A 16,095-nucleotide genomic window follows, 5' to 3' on the forward strand; every position below is an offset into this window, starting at 1 on the left:
GGCCACGTCGTTTCTTCCCGGGTAGTCAATCGTGACAATCGAATATGTGATCCCAAATTTTCAGAGCGCGAGGAAGAGGAGCACGCCGCCGCGTTGCCGGCGCGACGGGAAGAAGCGACGCGATTTCCTCGTCTATTTGAGCGCCCTAATTGCGTTCTGCTGCTGTTAATGTCTACAGGCTCTACGACGAGAGGAGGAGGAAGTGGAGAGCGGCGGAAAAGAAAAAGAAAACGAGAAAACACATCGTGATAGCGGCACGTCGCGCGGCCGTCTTAATTGCGCGCGAGACGCGTCTCGACGGTAATTCAACGCGAAGAGCAGCCCGAAGGAAATTAACGTTTGTCGAAGGAGACAGACGTTTCTCGATTGGTGCCTTAAATCGGCGCATTGTACTCGCGATTGCTTTTCGATTTCGATCGCAACTTTTTTCGTCGGGAAATAAATTTGGTGAGAAGTTACAGAGAGACCGACGGACCGTTGTGTTAACTCGTGACGTTACGCATCGTAAAGATAATGTAAAATCGATAATAGCGAAAACACGATGAGAATATCGACAATATCTTTCCCCAAATTATATTTGTCTATTGTAGCAATCGCGGCAGTGTTTAAACGAATTTCGCGATCTTGATCCGCGTCCAATTTGCGTAACAGCCGGGAGCATTATTAGTGGAAGATCGATATCAGGGATCGTTAGCTGACACAGGGATTGCAAACAACATTATTCAGAGTTAGTCACCCTCACGAATATATATATTTTTTTCCCGGGATAATATGCCCGTCGACAGGGTTACAAATCGTCTGCGATCTGCGTTAGTTTTCTATAGGAACAAATCGGCTTTTGCGTGCGCGCGCCGCGCCCACACTACGGTTCACACATTTGCTCTCGGCTACGACTTACTAAGCTCGTCATTGGGCTCGTCGGCCTCCTTTTCCAGATAAACTAACGTGAGTTCCTCCATATACGGCAGCTGAACGCGATACAAAATTTCTCTACTCCCTGCAGCGCAAGACAAATCTTAAATGAATAAGAAACAGAGAGAGAGAGAGAGATGGAGATAAAAAGAGAGATTGAAGGGCAATATACGTGATGAATGAAAGACGAGTGATGGACGGCGGCGACGGAGGAAGAGTATCGGACAATTAAGGTCCTAAGATGAGACTATAAAAGAGTGGAGTACGAAATTTCGCGGATGGGCAACGCGCTCGTGTCGATCGTCGCTCTCGGTAATCGGCGAATTCAACTCGAAATTATATTGGCAAATATAATACCTATTTCAAATTTATAGGATAATAAATTCTGCTTTTATAGAGACATTATGTGTGGAAAATAAAAAAAACTTATTCTTCATTAATCGTTCTATCACGGGCAACGCCCATTCCAATATATGTAGACGTAAATACATGATAACTTCGAGTAAATTAATGTTTACATGTGTAACCTGAAAATTTTAACAAGTTAAACATTAAACTGTACTTCTATTTTTTATGTTTTTTTTTAGTTTCCAAAGTTTCTCCAAAAATTTATAGCTAACGATGCCAGTGCTATTCTATTGCGTATTAATGCTCACTAGTGCAGACCACCTGTATTCTTTAGGCTTAAATAAATTTCTCATGTATATGCTTTAACTATAGGAACCTCGTCATTATTAACTAATGAAGATTTCGAGTTGACCTTTCATCTCGTATGAATATGCATACTGCCATTGAAACAAAACAATAGGTATGCTATTACTACCCACGGCAACGTATAATAAAGGCCGACATCATATATATTATATAGATTTGGTTGTTGAATTATTGCTGATAAATGAACGCAAGCGTGATCGATCATCTCTCGCAAGGATGAAATGGTGGACGAATAGAGGGATGAGATTTCCGGTCAGAACATTTCACAAATACTATAATTGTACAATTTGAAATGTCATTGTTATGCATTTTCGACAAATTCTGCAATGCTGAATTTATATTTTCTAACTACGTGAACGTGAATATCAAGCCATATTTATTTCATGTTAAATAATATTGTAGCAGGTATAATGAACGTTAACACACGATAATTAACACTAATGTAATTCTTGTATCAATATTAATTATATTAACTTATCCGAGCACGTGCGTAATTGCGAAACAATATCGTGACCGAAATTCATTATCCCACGTGACTGACCCAGGCAATACGATATCTCTTCGGTGTGAGGAAGAGTATATAGGAGAGATATATACAGAGAGAGAAAAAGAAAAGAAATAGAAAGATAGATAGACAGAGAAAAGGGAAAAAGGAGGGTGGAACTAAAGGTAGCGAGATAGAAAGAGCGGGAGCGAAGAGAGAAGAGAGAGACATGATTACCTTCAGTGTTAGTGTCGTCCTGGGTGTAGCACAGCATGAATGCTAGAACATAACAAGTTGAATACATTTCAGTATACGTTGCGTACTAGGTAAGCGGCCGTTAATTATCGCTAGAATTAATTAGAAGCGCTATAGACTCTCGAGGACTCTCCTAATGTGCGTGCGCGATTCCGATGCAACGCACGAGATGGATTCGATGGACCATGAAGATGCGAGTGTGTTTGCAGATTCGAGACACGACACGCGAACGGATTCGAATCGGTGCCGAATTATTCCCCTTCCTTGGAGTCGTGATTTAATTAATCGTCATAACCGAATATCTCGCAGGGGATGCAACATCCCGTCGTGCAATAAATCACAGAACGTTTACATGTTATTTGTCGCGTTATATGTTTGTGAAAACTGATCGATTACATGAATCGAAGAATTTTTATTACTTGAAAAAATTTATGGAGATCTCAAAAATATAATTTGCCGATTATGATCGTGTACAGATTCAAAGGTTTGCAGAATTATGCAATAGCAAAGCATTACGTTAGAGATATAATGCAAGCGCAGTTTGTATCATCAAAGTGTTTTTTTTTTCTCTCATCGATGGATAATCGTTAAAGTCTCGCTCGCTACGGAGACACTCATGCTCGAGAGACTCATCGCGTCTGTGACACGAAGGAAAACAAAAAAAAGAAACAGTATATATCAGCTGTGTGTACAACTCAAGACTGGTAACGCTCTTCCTTTTACCGTCAGCTAAGTGTTAAGAAGCGTGTGTGTACCTTCCAGCTCGTCAGATCAGAGACCGAATCGCGTGTTATGTCGCTCGAGGAGCGAGATTTCTTCACGATCTAACACAATGAGAATGCGACGTACATGCATCTAGCACTGTAAATATTTCTTTCTCGGTTTTACCGATTCCTGAGGTATTTCGCTGAATGCATCTGTGGATGGAGGATGATGTGCTTCGTGACACGATTTTTTGAGATGAATGAGGGATGTATCTCTATCGCATCACTATCCTTTCGTGAAAGAAAGAAAAAATAAAGAAAGAGAGAAAAGAATGCGAGCTACTGCTGAGAGGAACATCGTGCTGGACCGTTTTACTACGGACTACCTGTGAACCTCTAATAAAGAAAAGCCGAAAGTTAGAAGCGGAGTCGAGAACGGAGATAAGAGCGTGTCGGTCGGGGTGTTAGTTTGAGAGATTCTACGCGTGGCAGAAAAGTTCAAAGTGCAGTGTGCATGCGCAGGCGAGGTCGGAGGACGCAAACGAAGCTGCTGCAACTGCTGAATGATGCACAGTGGTTGCCCGCGCGCGATGCAACATTGCGAGATTCAACCTCGGCCAAAACCCGAATTCGATCCCGAGACTAGGCGAATTACGCTTCGTTAAAAACAAATACTGTAAACAAACAATTTTATTCATTGTAATATAAAATGAGATCTTGCCCTCTCATTTTTTTAATTCTGGCGATCATCGTTATACGTTAACAATGTATTTCATTGGAAATGGAGAATCAGAAAAAAAGATTCTTTACATTATACATAAATTACTATATTTAGTTTGACATATCGCTAGAATTTCGTCCCAAATCGCGGGTTTTGGCGTGGATTGCAAAGCTTGCGTCACTGCTGGCGTCATTGTGTATGAGAAATGGCGAAAGCGCAACATTTACAGAGCTTATTACTCTTAATTAAGATACTTACGGGTGGGATCGTTCTCATTCTCGGGTGTGGTGGGTGTTCCTACATAAGCAAGCAAAACAAAAACACATGTCACGTTTTCACATCGTAAAACACAAAAGCTCATTCGGGACTTGGGCATGTCTGACCGGGCTCACCGCTCCGGAAGTCGGGACTTCATATCAATAGTATTTCTTGTTCAAATAAAAGTTATATTGTCGATCTCCGCACGGAAAATGTTACGAACCGAATTTCCAACTTTTTTTATGATTGCGCATTTCAAAATTTTGAAAAAATTTAAAATGGTAATTACCAAAAATTGTCAATGCATTTAATATTTAGGTGAAACTGGAATTGTAGGACACAAACGCGAGTAAAGTATACTTTACTAGTATAAACGACGAAGAGGAATATCTCTTCAATATTGACAAAATTTTGAGTTACAATGTCCTTAGTCAAACTTTCTGAGCTTGTTGCAGGACGTGGAATTATAAATTATTAATAAAAATTGAACCCATTGATTGTGAAGACTGCGGCCTGAGTCTTGAGGGTGAGAAATAACTTCGTATTTCAGCGGTTAAATCGCACGGTATAAGTATAGGCGAATACATACGGCGAGAAAAAACACGTAAAACACAATAAATATGGGGCCAGAACATGCACAGAACTTGCAGGAGGGGCAAGGGAATGACAATTATATTCTAGACACTCACGTTCCTGATCGGAGCCGTCCTCGGACTTATCGTCTTTACTCTTCATGAATGGGAACTTCCTGCTAAACGAGAAGTTCTTCTTCTTCCGGTCTAATGTTGATTGCTGAAATCAACAAGTTTACTGCGATGCGATCGACAAATCACATAGTTCGTAATTTTGTGCGCCGATAAATCCATTCGCGAGAAACAATTTTATCAAATATCTACGATTTTTGAAGGAAATAAAGTAAAAACATTCAGTTAAATTAATCAAATTTGTTACAACAAATCTGAAAGCATTAAATTATATATTTATAGATATAAATTTTGTATTAAGTTCTACGGACTTTTTATTTAGATGCAATGTTTATGCAATCCTTTAAAATCAATTTGTTCCATCATAATTCGCAATTCGTTGTTAATTTCAGAGAAATCGAATACTTTTTAGAGAGGAAATATCACGGTTGCAATGTTTGTTACGCGAATTTGAAATTAGTTCTTTGGCCATATTAAATTTGCAAGCGAAAACGGCCATGTAGCTATCGATCGTGATGAACATTTAATTAGACATCTCTCCTCATTAGTGTTAATGAGTCTGGATGAAACATTGTCGAATGGACACATTTTTTCAATTATGCATGTTACGAATTATTTCGCATCGCGAGAATGTCGCAGAACCGACAGTTTAGACTGTAAACACACTTTATTAAAAATATTCCAGTAAATTTTAAGACAACAAACTGATATTATCAATTCCTTTATCACTTTAATCAGATTCTATGATTTAATATTTTATTTCGAGTATTCTCGAGATGAGAAATCAAACTGATTATCGAAAAATATCGAGATGGGAGAGGAACAAAATATCTTGTTAAAGATAAAAACACACAATTAAAACAGTTACAGTCATACAAAAATCTGTTGTCGTTAAACTGTATGACAATTTTCGTATAAATACGAGTTAATGCATGAATTTTTTACGAAAGAGTTGTATCTATGGAATCCTTTCAAATAAAATCGTGTTGTATTATATTAGTTCGTTATTTTCGGAGAAATTAGGCGCTTTGAGAAATTCCCGTCATATACTCACCTTATCAAGAATGACCGGCATGTGTCCCTGGAACTTGACAGAGCGGTCTCTGGCACGCTGCTTACGCTCCCATCGCCTGCGCGAGGGTATTATGCCCAGACCTTCTTCATCGCCCTGTGGGGTGACTCTTCTCGCCTGCCACCATTCGTCGTCGCTGGCGTTCGTCACGTGCAAGATCTCGCCGTAACGGAACGCCAAGCCGCGGCTCGGCAGACCATCGTCTTTGTTGGGATCGTAATCGAACAACGCTCTTTGGGGAGAAAATATCGTAACGTTTACCTTTGTATTTTATGTATACGCGAGGCTACTTGTTAATTAATTAATTGCGTTTAAACGATTTCGACATCGGGGCTCTGCGCGATGTCGAAATCGTTTGAGTGCAATTAATTAACACTCTGCGGATGATTAAGCGGTGAAAGATAATCGCGAAAGTAATAAACGCGCGCGGAATTACCTCACGTAGAGTGATTTCTTCTGGGAGGTCCTCATGAGGGTGCCTGTCATCACATTCTGTTGCGAGATTTGTTGTTTAAGATCCTGGATCTTCGCCTCGAATCTATTATAGTCCTCCGGTTTGTATTGCACCACGATTGTCACTGTTTGGCCAGTACCCTGAATACCGCGTGAATAAAAAAAAAATCGTATACATAATTTTCGACAAATCGCAACTTTCAAAAATTTTTTGAGGGATAATTTGCAAAACGTCAAAATGTCGTGTCTCACCATTCTTCGATTATTTAGTATTTTAATTCGAATTTCGGTTAACGAGGTATTTTATACTAAATTCTTTTTAATGAATTATGATCTTTGCCGATACTAAAGTGACTTTGTGAATTTTTCTGATGATTACACACGTTTAATAAGCATCAGTTGAAGATCTCTTACCTTGAGAGCCGCGGCGGCTTCCTCGTGGGTGGCTGTTCGGAGATTGATACCATTAACGCTCAATATCTGATCGCCTCTGCGTAATTCACCGCTGAGATCGGCCGGACCTCCGGCTAAAATAAACGAGATGAAGATGCCCTCGCCATCTTCACCGCCGACGATGTTGAAGCCCAGACCAGAGGAGCCTTTATTCAATACGACGGTGCGCACCTCCCTGAAAAATTAGGAGATGGTCCATATTCAACACCGAAAGTATTCTCAAAAGTGTAAAATCCGCTATTAAGTATAACGATCGTATGACATATTTCTATTAAAAAAAAATATCCCGAGATAAGGTCAGTTAATTTCCGTCGCAACCCAAGCGCGCCGAGAAGATAAAACTGATTTATAAATATTTATAAATCATAGACAAGCGTGGATGTTCTCAATTTCAGATTTACGCCCAGATACGTTTCGCGTGTCAACGCGCTCGTATTTGAATCGCGAATCAAAAAATGCAAATTTCTTTCTGCGATTCTTATAAGCGCGATTATCACGTTAATTAGAAGATTCCGTCGGGAAATTCGTGCCACACGGTTTTCGCGAATTTGAAGTGTACTCCGTCGTAGCGAGACGTATTATGCGAGGACTCGCGCGAATGATGGCATTCTGGGTACGCACTGTAGTACTGTTCCACTCTATTGAAGGAATATACAGGGATTTCATTAAAATAACACTGGGGATCGACAAACATATTCGGTTGCGAATTGCATCAATTAATCTCGAAATCATAACTTTAATCATCGTAAAATTTTAACGAACTGATAGATTTCTCGCAGAGAACGAAATTATTGATCAATTTTCCAATGTCATTCATTATATAGTCGTATAACGAAAACACATTGCACGTGCATGAATTAATTATTCGATATTTTTTTGCTACCTAAAAAAAGAAAGATAAAAAAGGGACTACAAAGGTCATTTTTTTCGGAAACTTTTTATCAAAACAGTTTTTCACATAGTCGCTTTTTGAGATCGTAAATGATGAATGCCAGCAGCCCAATAATAGCAGTCACACCGTAAATTCATATAAACGGCATGAGCGTGACGCAAAAGCGCGTCGATCAATGAAAATGCCCTACGTAAGCGCTTACGCATCGGGCGGCCGACTCGGCGGTACACTAATCCATGTGCTTACGCCCTTACACACGCACACATACATATATGTAGCAAGTATAAACAAACTAAAGAAATCGTGGAGGTTTACTAATACACAAGCTAGAAAAAGCGTCTCGGCCATTCTGGCGCCAACTCTGCTACGTTCGACGATAAAATAGCAGAATAACTTTTCAAATACGACATTCGCGTTATTCCTTTATCGCCGTTTGAAAATCTTTTTTATTTATGGGCATGCTTGACGTAGAATGTCCATTCAATTTCAAGAGGGAGGAGCGAAAACACGAGGGTTGCGCGTTATCACTATCGTCCAGGATGGTTGCATAACGTATAACGCGAAAATATCCGCCAACGACGTACATGCAACCTCGAGGCGCAATTGCTCGACGACGGCGACGACGGCTCTCTCTTGCTCGCGTTAACGAAGATCTCGAACGGTTGGTACGTTGCCGCCGGGGACACAAGTTAAAGTTCACGTTACACCGCTGTCGGCTCGCGAGACAGCTACGAGCGCATCCGGCTGCCTGCCCTTCGCCTATCTCAACGCCTAACGGATGCAATTCGTCCTTGTGGCGGTACCCGAAACGTCTATTATAAAATATAGCGATGCCGTGTTTGACACAGATCAAAAACGTTGCAATTATTATTAAAATATTCTATTTAATACAGAAAATCATTTTATTAATATAGAATATTATTATTTCGACAAGTTATTATATTGTTAATAATGTAATAAAAATAGTGATGTAATATTTCGTAGTTAATTCTTCGTATTATCATGGCGCGTGAAAAAATAACTCGTGTTCTTAGCGTGAATACCAATGAGTCTTGCTACCAATAAAAAGAATAGGATTCTGCAAAAGAGATCGGACAGTTTGACACGCCTCAGGGAAACGTTTTGTGGCATTATCGTCCTTTTATTGTCGACACAGATCGAAATGAGTCAATTCTGATTTGCAATACGTTTCTTCGCTTCTATTGTAATAATAAAAAAATAACAATCGTGATAACAAGTTAAATTTAATAAGTTATTCTTTGGTCTACTATTATTAAAAAATGTTAAAGAAGAAAAATAATGGTTACGTGTTCCAGAAGAGGATAAAAGACTGTACAAAGGAGACATTAAAAAAAAAGAAATTATCGAGATGATTTCAGCATAATCCGTTAAATAATTTCTTTCCTTCACAGCAAACGTAACATCTCTCATAACGAAATTCAAGATTTTCGTGTGCCACTGTATACAATATAATTAGCTAAACGACAACAGAGTTTAGTAGAATCACTATTCGTTAATAGTTTCAACGTGAATAGAAAATGTCTTATAAAAAATTCGAGAGAAAGTATATCGTAAGAAAAACGAGTATCTTCTTATCTCAACTAAATGCAACTAAATGCATATCACATCTAATTTATTGAGTCGTTCGGTGATTGATACAGCTGTCGAATCGCTCCATCCATCGCATTCCCGAGATTCTCCGTCGCGATTGGCTCGTGCTAAACGGGGATTTACGCGTCTCTGCGTGGTGAAGGAGAATGCGCACCGGATGCGCGTAGACGTCCGCGGCATATGTTTCCGGCGTTTCCGCCAGTCGGACACGCGCGTCAACGTTGACGCGTGTCGCTAACTGGTCGTGTCTGCGGCACAGAGCGCATTATCTATCGTGTGCTCTCGATTCGAGGCTTTAATTACGCGTATTCGCAACGCGTGCCGACCCCCTTTCGTGACGGATACGTTCGTCCCAGGAAACAGATTTTCCAGTATCGCGATATTGCGTAATATATAAAGAGGGAAATGGGAGGTTTATTCCGCGCTCGGGAATACTTCACGACTAGTACTTTACGACAAATCATGACAATGCGACAACTTGAGACATTTCTGCAGTTTAGGAATCTGACTTGTAGCACAGTAATGTTGTCTAACAACGCACGCAAGAGCGATTCAAAATCGCGGACAAATAAAATAAGTATTACTTCATCGTTGAATCTATAATAGATATGACGTAATAATATATTAGATATGTGTAGAAATTAATTTATAGAAATGTACGTCGAGATGTAACCAGCTAATAGAACTTCAACTGAAACCAAACAAAATTTGAGAATAATCCGCTAATTAATCGTTTCCGAAAAATATTTGGCTTTTTATTTTTTGTAAATTTTTTGTACGATTTATACAGATCACAGAATCACATAAATATCAAGATATCAATGTTATAAGTGAATTGGCTACATTTAAAGCGGATGTTCAAATCGGACGATCATTCGATACACGCAAAGTTTTCTCGTACGTGAACATACATTCAAAGATTAATTAAGGTCAATATTGAAAATGTAAGCAAAATTAATACATATCAAAATCACATGTAGGCTGTCAGTTTTAGACTGTCGAGATATTAAGGATCCTATATTTTCGTAATCCCATAAAGAATTTAGCTTATAAAATAGAAAGCTATATATATCAGGATTATAAATTGAAAAGGATTGTAGATTAGATTATAGATTTATTAAGAATTTTTCATTGTTTTAATGAATTCTGTTAGCCAGTTACGTCTTGTTTTGTAGTTCTGAAACGCTATATATAGGACAACTTGTATATATCTTCTTTATCTTGCCGTTTTGTTTATTCATCAGAAGATTACACAGCAATCGCGCAAATTACTGTTTGCTGTCAACCCTGAAAACGTTCTCCGTTTTTTCCCCGCTTTACGACCAAGAGTAATTCCGTCTAATGTAATATATATAATAACGGTACCAAACACACACACACACACTCTCTCATACCATTTGAATCGTATCCCTCGCTCCTAGGGTACTCCACTCTCCCCATTTTATCATCGAGGCGAACATCAACGAGGATAGCGTCTCGCGCATCTAGTCTTACATGTGTCCACGTCAATAACGCACTCGATTTCGCCAGTAAACAAGCGCAATTTCTCATTCACCATGTCTGATTTTTCATCTTCTGGTCGCGACGAACAGCGCGATTTATCTCAACGAACGAACAAACGATCGCGCGCTCGTCCTCGATCCACACGCACTCGCGCACTCGCGCACTCGAGGACGGACGATTCCGCGAGGACTAGCACCTGTTCCTCCGCAGCGCGGAATGACGGAACACGATGACGTAACGCCGCTGCGGTTCCGCTGCGGAAGGACGAATCTCGTCGCCGATGCACTCTCGTCGATAGTCAGCGCGTATCAGCGAACATCCCGGGTCCCGATCGATCGCGATCGCGGGGGTCGATCGATCGCGGACGCGGAAGGAGAGCGGCGGTGAACGAAAAAGCAGGAGAGAAAGAGAGTGGAGAGAGAGAGAGAGAGAGGACAGAGAGACGGAGCGAGGGCGAAATGACGCGCGATCTCTCGGACCAGCTGGCGCGACGTTGTTGCTGGTTCTCTCTCCCTCCGTGCTCTCCTTCGACCGCGAATCAACGACGATGTCCCGACGTCGGTTGGGGGCGTCGCGACGGATTAAAGGCCGCGGAGCATAGGTGGCCGCCGTCGTGTCGTGTCGCCATGCGCCGCGCCGCCGAGGCGGCCACTGCGAACTATCGTCAGGATCGATAGAAATAAGCTGACTCTCTCTGGCGCGCGCTGCAACTCTGCGTCGCAACCCTCTTTTCACCACCGCCTCGCAGCACCACCATCATCCACTGCCACCGCCACTACCGCCGCCGCTCTTTCGGAAAACTGGGGCAACCCGCTAAACTTTCAGCCCTTTTCGCACGGTCACTCTCAAGGCCTGATATCGAAACATATCGGCGAAAAAACGTTGCTCGCGCATTGAAAAAATAAAGAATGAGGCAGAAATAGATGTGGATAAAGATAGCAAGATATATTTATCCTACCCCTGGAATAAAATTTCTTAGATTATACGGGAAGATTTTTATTTAAAAAGAAACGGAATGGAAAAAGAGAGCGTAACATATAGAGCGGGATATATAGACGTTGTACGTGGCAGAGATGGATGAAATGTATATAGAAAGTGGAATAGCAATGAGAGAATATTATATAATATGAATAAAAATTAGGAATATCAAAAAATATAGAAAAAACAATGTTGAATTATGAGAAAATATGGGGCTAATACAGAGAAGAAAGAAATGTAAATAATACTATACGTAGAAATAATTTCTGCGAACCTAATTATGTTAGTATATTCATAAGAAACTTTAGCAATCATAACTTTAACATACTAGATCACATAATAAAAAAAAATGGCTATGGAAAAACGTAAAAATATTCTGCTTTGATTGCCCGGTCAGAGGCAAGCTGAAATATTCGTTCAGACGAGACAAACATTTTAAATAGAATGAGAAACCGACGGTTCGATTATAAGAACTTTCTTCTGACGATTGGAATGTTTGAAAGCGGAAGAATTCTCGGCATTCCCAATTGTTTCAGCGAAGGAAAAAGAAGTCGTGAACACAAAGCGCGCGTAAAAGCGGCGAGAATTAGAGGAATGCGCACGCGCCGAAGTGTTGCAACCAATTAGATACCCGACGAAATTTTTATCTCCGAACGCTAACAGACCGGGAAGAAACTTCGAAGTAATTAAATAGCCGGCGAGCCCGATCTCCGTAAGAGAAGCGTTGAAAAATTACATTTCGCGATTAAAGCCTCAGAGCATCGGTGGAACGATTTAATTACGCGTCTCCCGACTAAAGAGTTATCTCATCTTTCCTTTTGTCCTCTCCACCGGGTACAACCGAGGCAACCTGGAGAAGTGGCAATTAATATTCGTCATTGGTTTGTATGGCTAAAGCGGGGCAGTCTCATGGAACATAAATAATGCACAGTCTTTAAATATGACGTTCTCGTGAAATAATTGCATGTCCTCGCGATTTTCTCTAGTATCTTATGTTCAAGGGTTAGGTGCAGTCTTATAAGAATAAATGACCGGAAATATAAGGTTTTAATTCTAATTTTCACTCAAATGACAGAGAAACGCTACATGAAACGTTACAATGAAAGAAAAGTTACATTATAATAAAATATACAAAGAAAATATATATACTGTAATTTTTTTTAAGTAATTAATCACTTTGATAAATAAATTAAATTAAAATATCACAAAAATCTAATATTATATTGCTATTATTTATAATGTTTCTCAAAATATGCGATATAATTACACAAAATGTTCTATTTCTTGCACATTTTAATTAATAACGCAAACTCTGATCAATTTAGAATCGGCTTCTCTTTAACCTTTAACGGATGCGCGTCGCAAGTTTTGAATTATAAGCGATTGCAGGAGAGTCTTTACGCAGTCTTAGACTAAACTAATTGTACTTTAAACTTTCGGGAATAAAATAAACTGCTAAATTCAATTTTAAATTTTAGATAAAGTTTTCTTTGATAGAATTTTAATTGGATCGGAAAAAACTTAATTACATACAATATAAAGACATATGATGTTAAAAACTAGAAGACTGCGGTAAATGGCAATCTCGATCCCTTGATTTTCGCTAATGAAAAATTGACTATATATAAATTGATCAAAGAACCTGTTGTTGAAAAATACTGCATAAGAGAGTGAGATCATCTCCACTGTATAACGTACTTTATTTGCACGATTAGCGGCTATTTAATCGCAAAGCTTTCGTTTCGGCTAAAAGTAACGGAGGGTCAATCGCGAGAGTGGGATCGCTCGAGCGTGCACTTCGGGGTTAATTTTTTTCTTCCAATTGTATAGAAATCCTCGTTTGTGTCATCGCTAATTGCGGCGGCGAGTGCAATCGAAGCCAGTCTCGTGAAAATGGAAACTCACTCCTGACGTATCGCTTCTTCGATTGACCTACTTGCGAAGAAACGCGCGCGCGCACACCCGCCACCCCCACACGAATATATATACATACATGGTAGCATCCCCTGCGCTCTCTGCGTTTCGATACAGGAACAAGCTCCGCTGCTGCCTCCCGCAGCATCCACCGACGCCATCGCGATTTTATGAATACTTATCGGCAAACGTTACGACACGTGGACCGTCAGCAAGCGTGAAAATAAAGGCAAAAGGCTTCCTTGAGATAGGACAGAATGGCATCGCTCGTAGCTGATAAGTACTCTCTTATCGTATCGTGCAGTTTGCAATTGTAACGCGAGACGCTCTGCAAAACGCACTCGAATAATACCTATCTTGACGCAATCATTATGCTTTTACAATATAAGTGAACTTGACCGACATGTGGATAACGCAAGTAGATAGAAATAAGCTTTATACGGTTAGGCTGAATCTAAGTTTGCTAAGGCGAAAAAATGTACATAAATTCACGTGAATAATATTATTAATAATAATATAACAAAAGATCCAGCCCGATCGTGTAAGGTTTATTTCTATTTAATTATGCTTTTAGTCAGTTGCCGCTCGTGTTACTGATTTGAAACGATCCCTTCTTTATGTGGCATAATTTATTCATAATTATTTACATTTTCTCCGCAACAAAAAATATGTATTACGTAAATAAAGTTAATTTCACATTAGAAATATATTTCCTGCTGTAGATTTGCATGCTTCAATTCAAGTTTCAAAAATATCAAGTTAAATTATTTTATCTAAATCAAATTTAACTAAATTTAATTCACTTTCGATTTAAAAACAACCCAATATATTATTTTATTCAACAAGAATATTATTCGAGTTTGTCGAGCTGAAGAATTGAAAACTTCTTGTTCTCGGCCTATCTCGGAATCTTATTCATATCCCCAAGGAATATCCAGATAGAAGCAGATGATCCAGTCGAGAGTTGCGCCAATAGCACGTTCTCCGGAGACAATAGGATCTGTATCACGAAGATATGAATCTCTCGACTCGATATCCTCTTCCGTAAGATGCTTCAAGAGACTTCCAAGGACAAGAATCGATCCAACTGTATTTATAAACCCGGAGGTAGCTTTTCAGGAGACACATGAATACAAAAAGAAGCGACGAATTTTATTAGAAATTAAATGTTCACTTATTATGTCTTTCCTTCTTTTTCTATAGTAATTATGATTATAGTAATTATGATTGTTCTTTTTTTCTACAATTTTATAAAAAATATATCTAGAGTATTGACGCAAAAGCTGAGAAAATAAAACAAAACGTATTAAAAGTAACATGCAATAATTTTTAATATTTTATAACATATTGTCAATATTAATGTTAAATAAAATATATTAATATATTTTACTTTTTTAAATTGAAAGCATTTTATACTTCTTATTATGTATTTTATCTTACTCTCTCCTCTGTACACATAAGTAATTCAATGTGGTTTAATTGACAACGGCATTTTTCCTCGAAAGGAGGGCATTTTTGTTCATGAAGAATCGATAGAGGATGTCAGTCGTTGTTTACTAGCACGGGCGTAACCTAATGCTGGTGGCGATGAGGTGGATAAGCTCGTGCGGACTTGACCCGAAAAGCTCGAAGTAACGCGAGAGCGGAGTCACGGTCGTGTTCAGCAAGGAGTGGCGTTTGACCCTGCTCCTTATTAAAGGACACTGCGCGACCGCGCGCGCGAAGGTGTCCTTGGAGCGACTGCGCCCCGTGGGGACCCGCCCGGAAAATTTCAAGGTTTGGCGTACCACGTGTTCCTTCCTATGCTGACACGTGAATTGTGCACCCTCAGGGCGAGGGGAAAGCGCTGATAAGCGGCATGCGAGCCACGTGCGTTTTACGAGGGGCGCGCAAAGCGGGTGACATACGGGCAGATCATTACCGACGAAAACGCTACCCAAAGAAATAATAGTCCACAAAGACATATTATCTTGTTTATTTGCCTCTTTCATTTCTTACGTAATAGCAATATCGTTTGCTCTATTTCAATAAAAAAGATCTCATTTAATTTCAAGTGGAAATATGTGCCTTTCAGGCTTTCATACAGATTCCGAATCCAATCAATTATCTGTCTTTCATTCATGAGGAAAGGATTAAGCAATTGCGATGAAAAGGAAATAGAGATTTTCGAAGGATTGTAAAGATTGGCCGATTATAAAAAGCTCCTTTACTTCGACCCGAACATCACGCTTCGCGCAGGAAAACCCAGGAGGAAGTGATCGGAAGAATGATCCTTCCATGCGAAAGTCTGCCGTTCGTGACGCGCGTAACACAAGCGGAAACGAAAGCACGAAGCATCGTGCCGAAGTTTCAGGACTTTAATGAGATTTCCCGGGGCCGTGTATCGAACTTTCGCAACGAAATATCTGCGAGCATGATCGTTCTAGCCTCAAGGTTGTCTTGGTAGAGATTGCTCGCGTGTCTGTAC

General features: G+C 39.8%; 1 protein-coding gene across 12 annotated transcripts in view; it reads right to left on the bottom strand.

Annotated features, from left to right (window-relative positions):
• The window catches only part of Dlg1 (discs large 1), a 336,847-nt gene that overhangs the window by 4,389 nt on the left and 316,363 nt on the right, over positions 1–16,095 (bottom strand). For 6 of the 12 annotated variants that reach the window (XM_071699792.1, XM_071699791.1, XM_071699797.1 and 3 more), the window contains 7 exons: positions 6,692–6,905; positions 6,261–6,418; positions 5,807–6,056; positions 4,738–4,840; positions 4,049–4,087; positions 2,348–2,389; positions 899–997 (listed from right to left, as the gene is read on the bottom strand). In XM_071699792.1, the coding sequence (XP_071555893.1) occupies positions 899–997; positions 2,348–2,389; positions 4,049–4,087; positions 4,738–4,840; positions 5,807–6,056; positions 6,261–6,418; positions 6,692–6,905 (905 nt within the window). The remainder of the gene's footprint in view (positions 1–898; positions 998–2,347; positions 2,390–4,048; positions 4,088–4,737; positions 4,841–5,806; positions 6,057–6,260; positions 6,419–6,691; positions 6,906–16,095) is intronic. The other 6 variants (XM_071699803.1, XM_071699794.1, XM_071699796.1 and 3 more) reach the window with 5 other exon arrangements.

The sequence above is a fragment of the Temnothorax nylanderi genome, unplaced genomic scaffold, assembly GCF_030848795.1.
Source record: "Temnothorax nylanderi isolate EJ_2023f unplaced genomic scaffold, tnyl_v1.0 TNYL_tig0019_pilon, whole genome shotgun sequence".
NCBI classification, from domain to species: domain Eukaryota; kingdom Metazoa; phylum Arthropoda; class Insecta; order Hymenoptera; family Formicidae; genus Temnothorax; species Temnothorax nylanderi.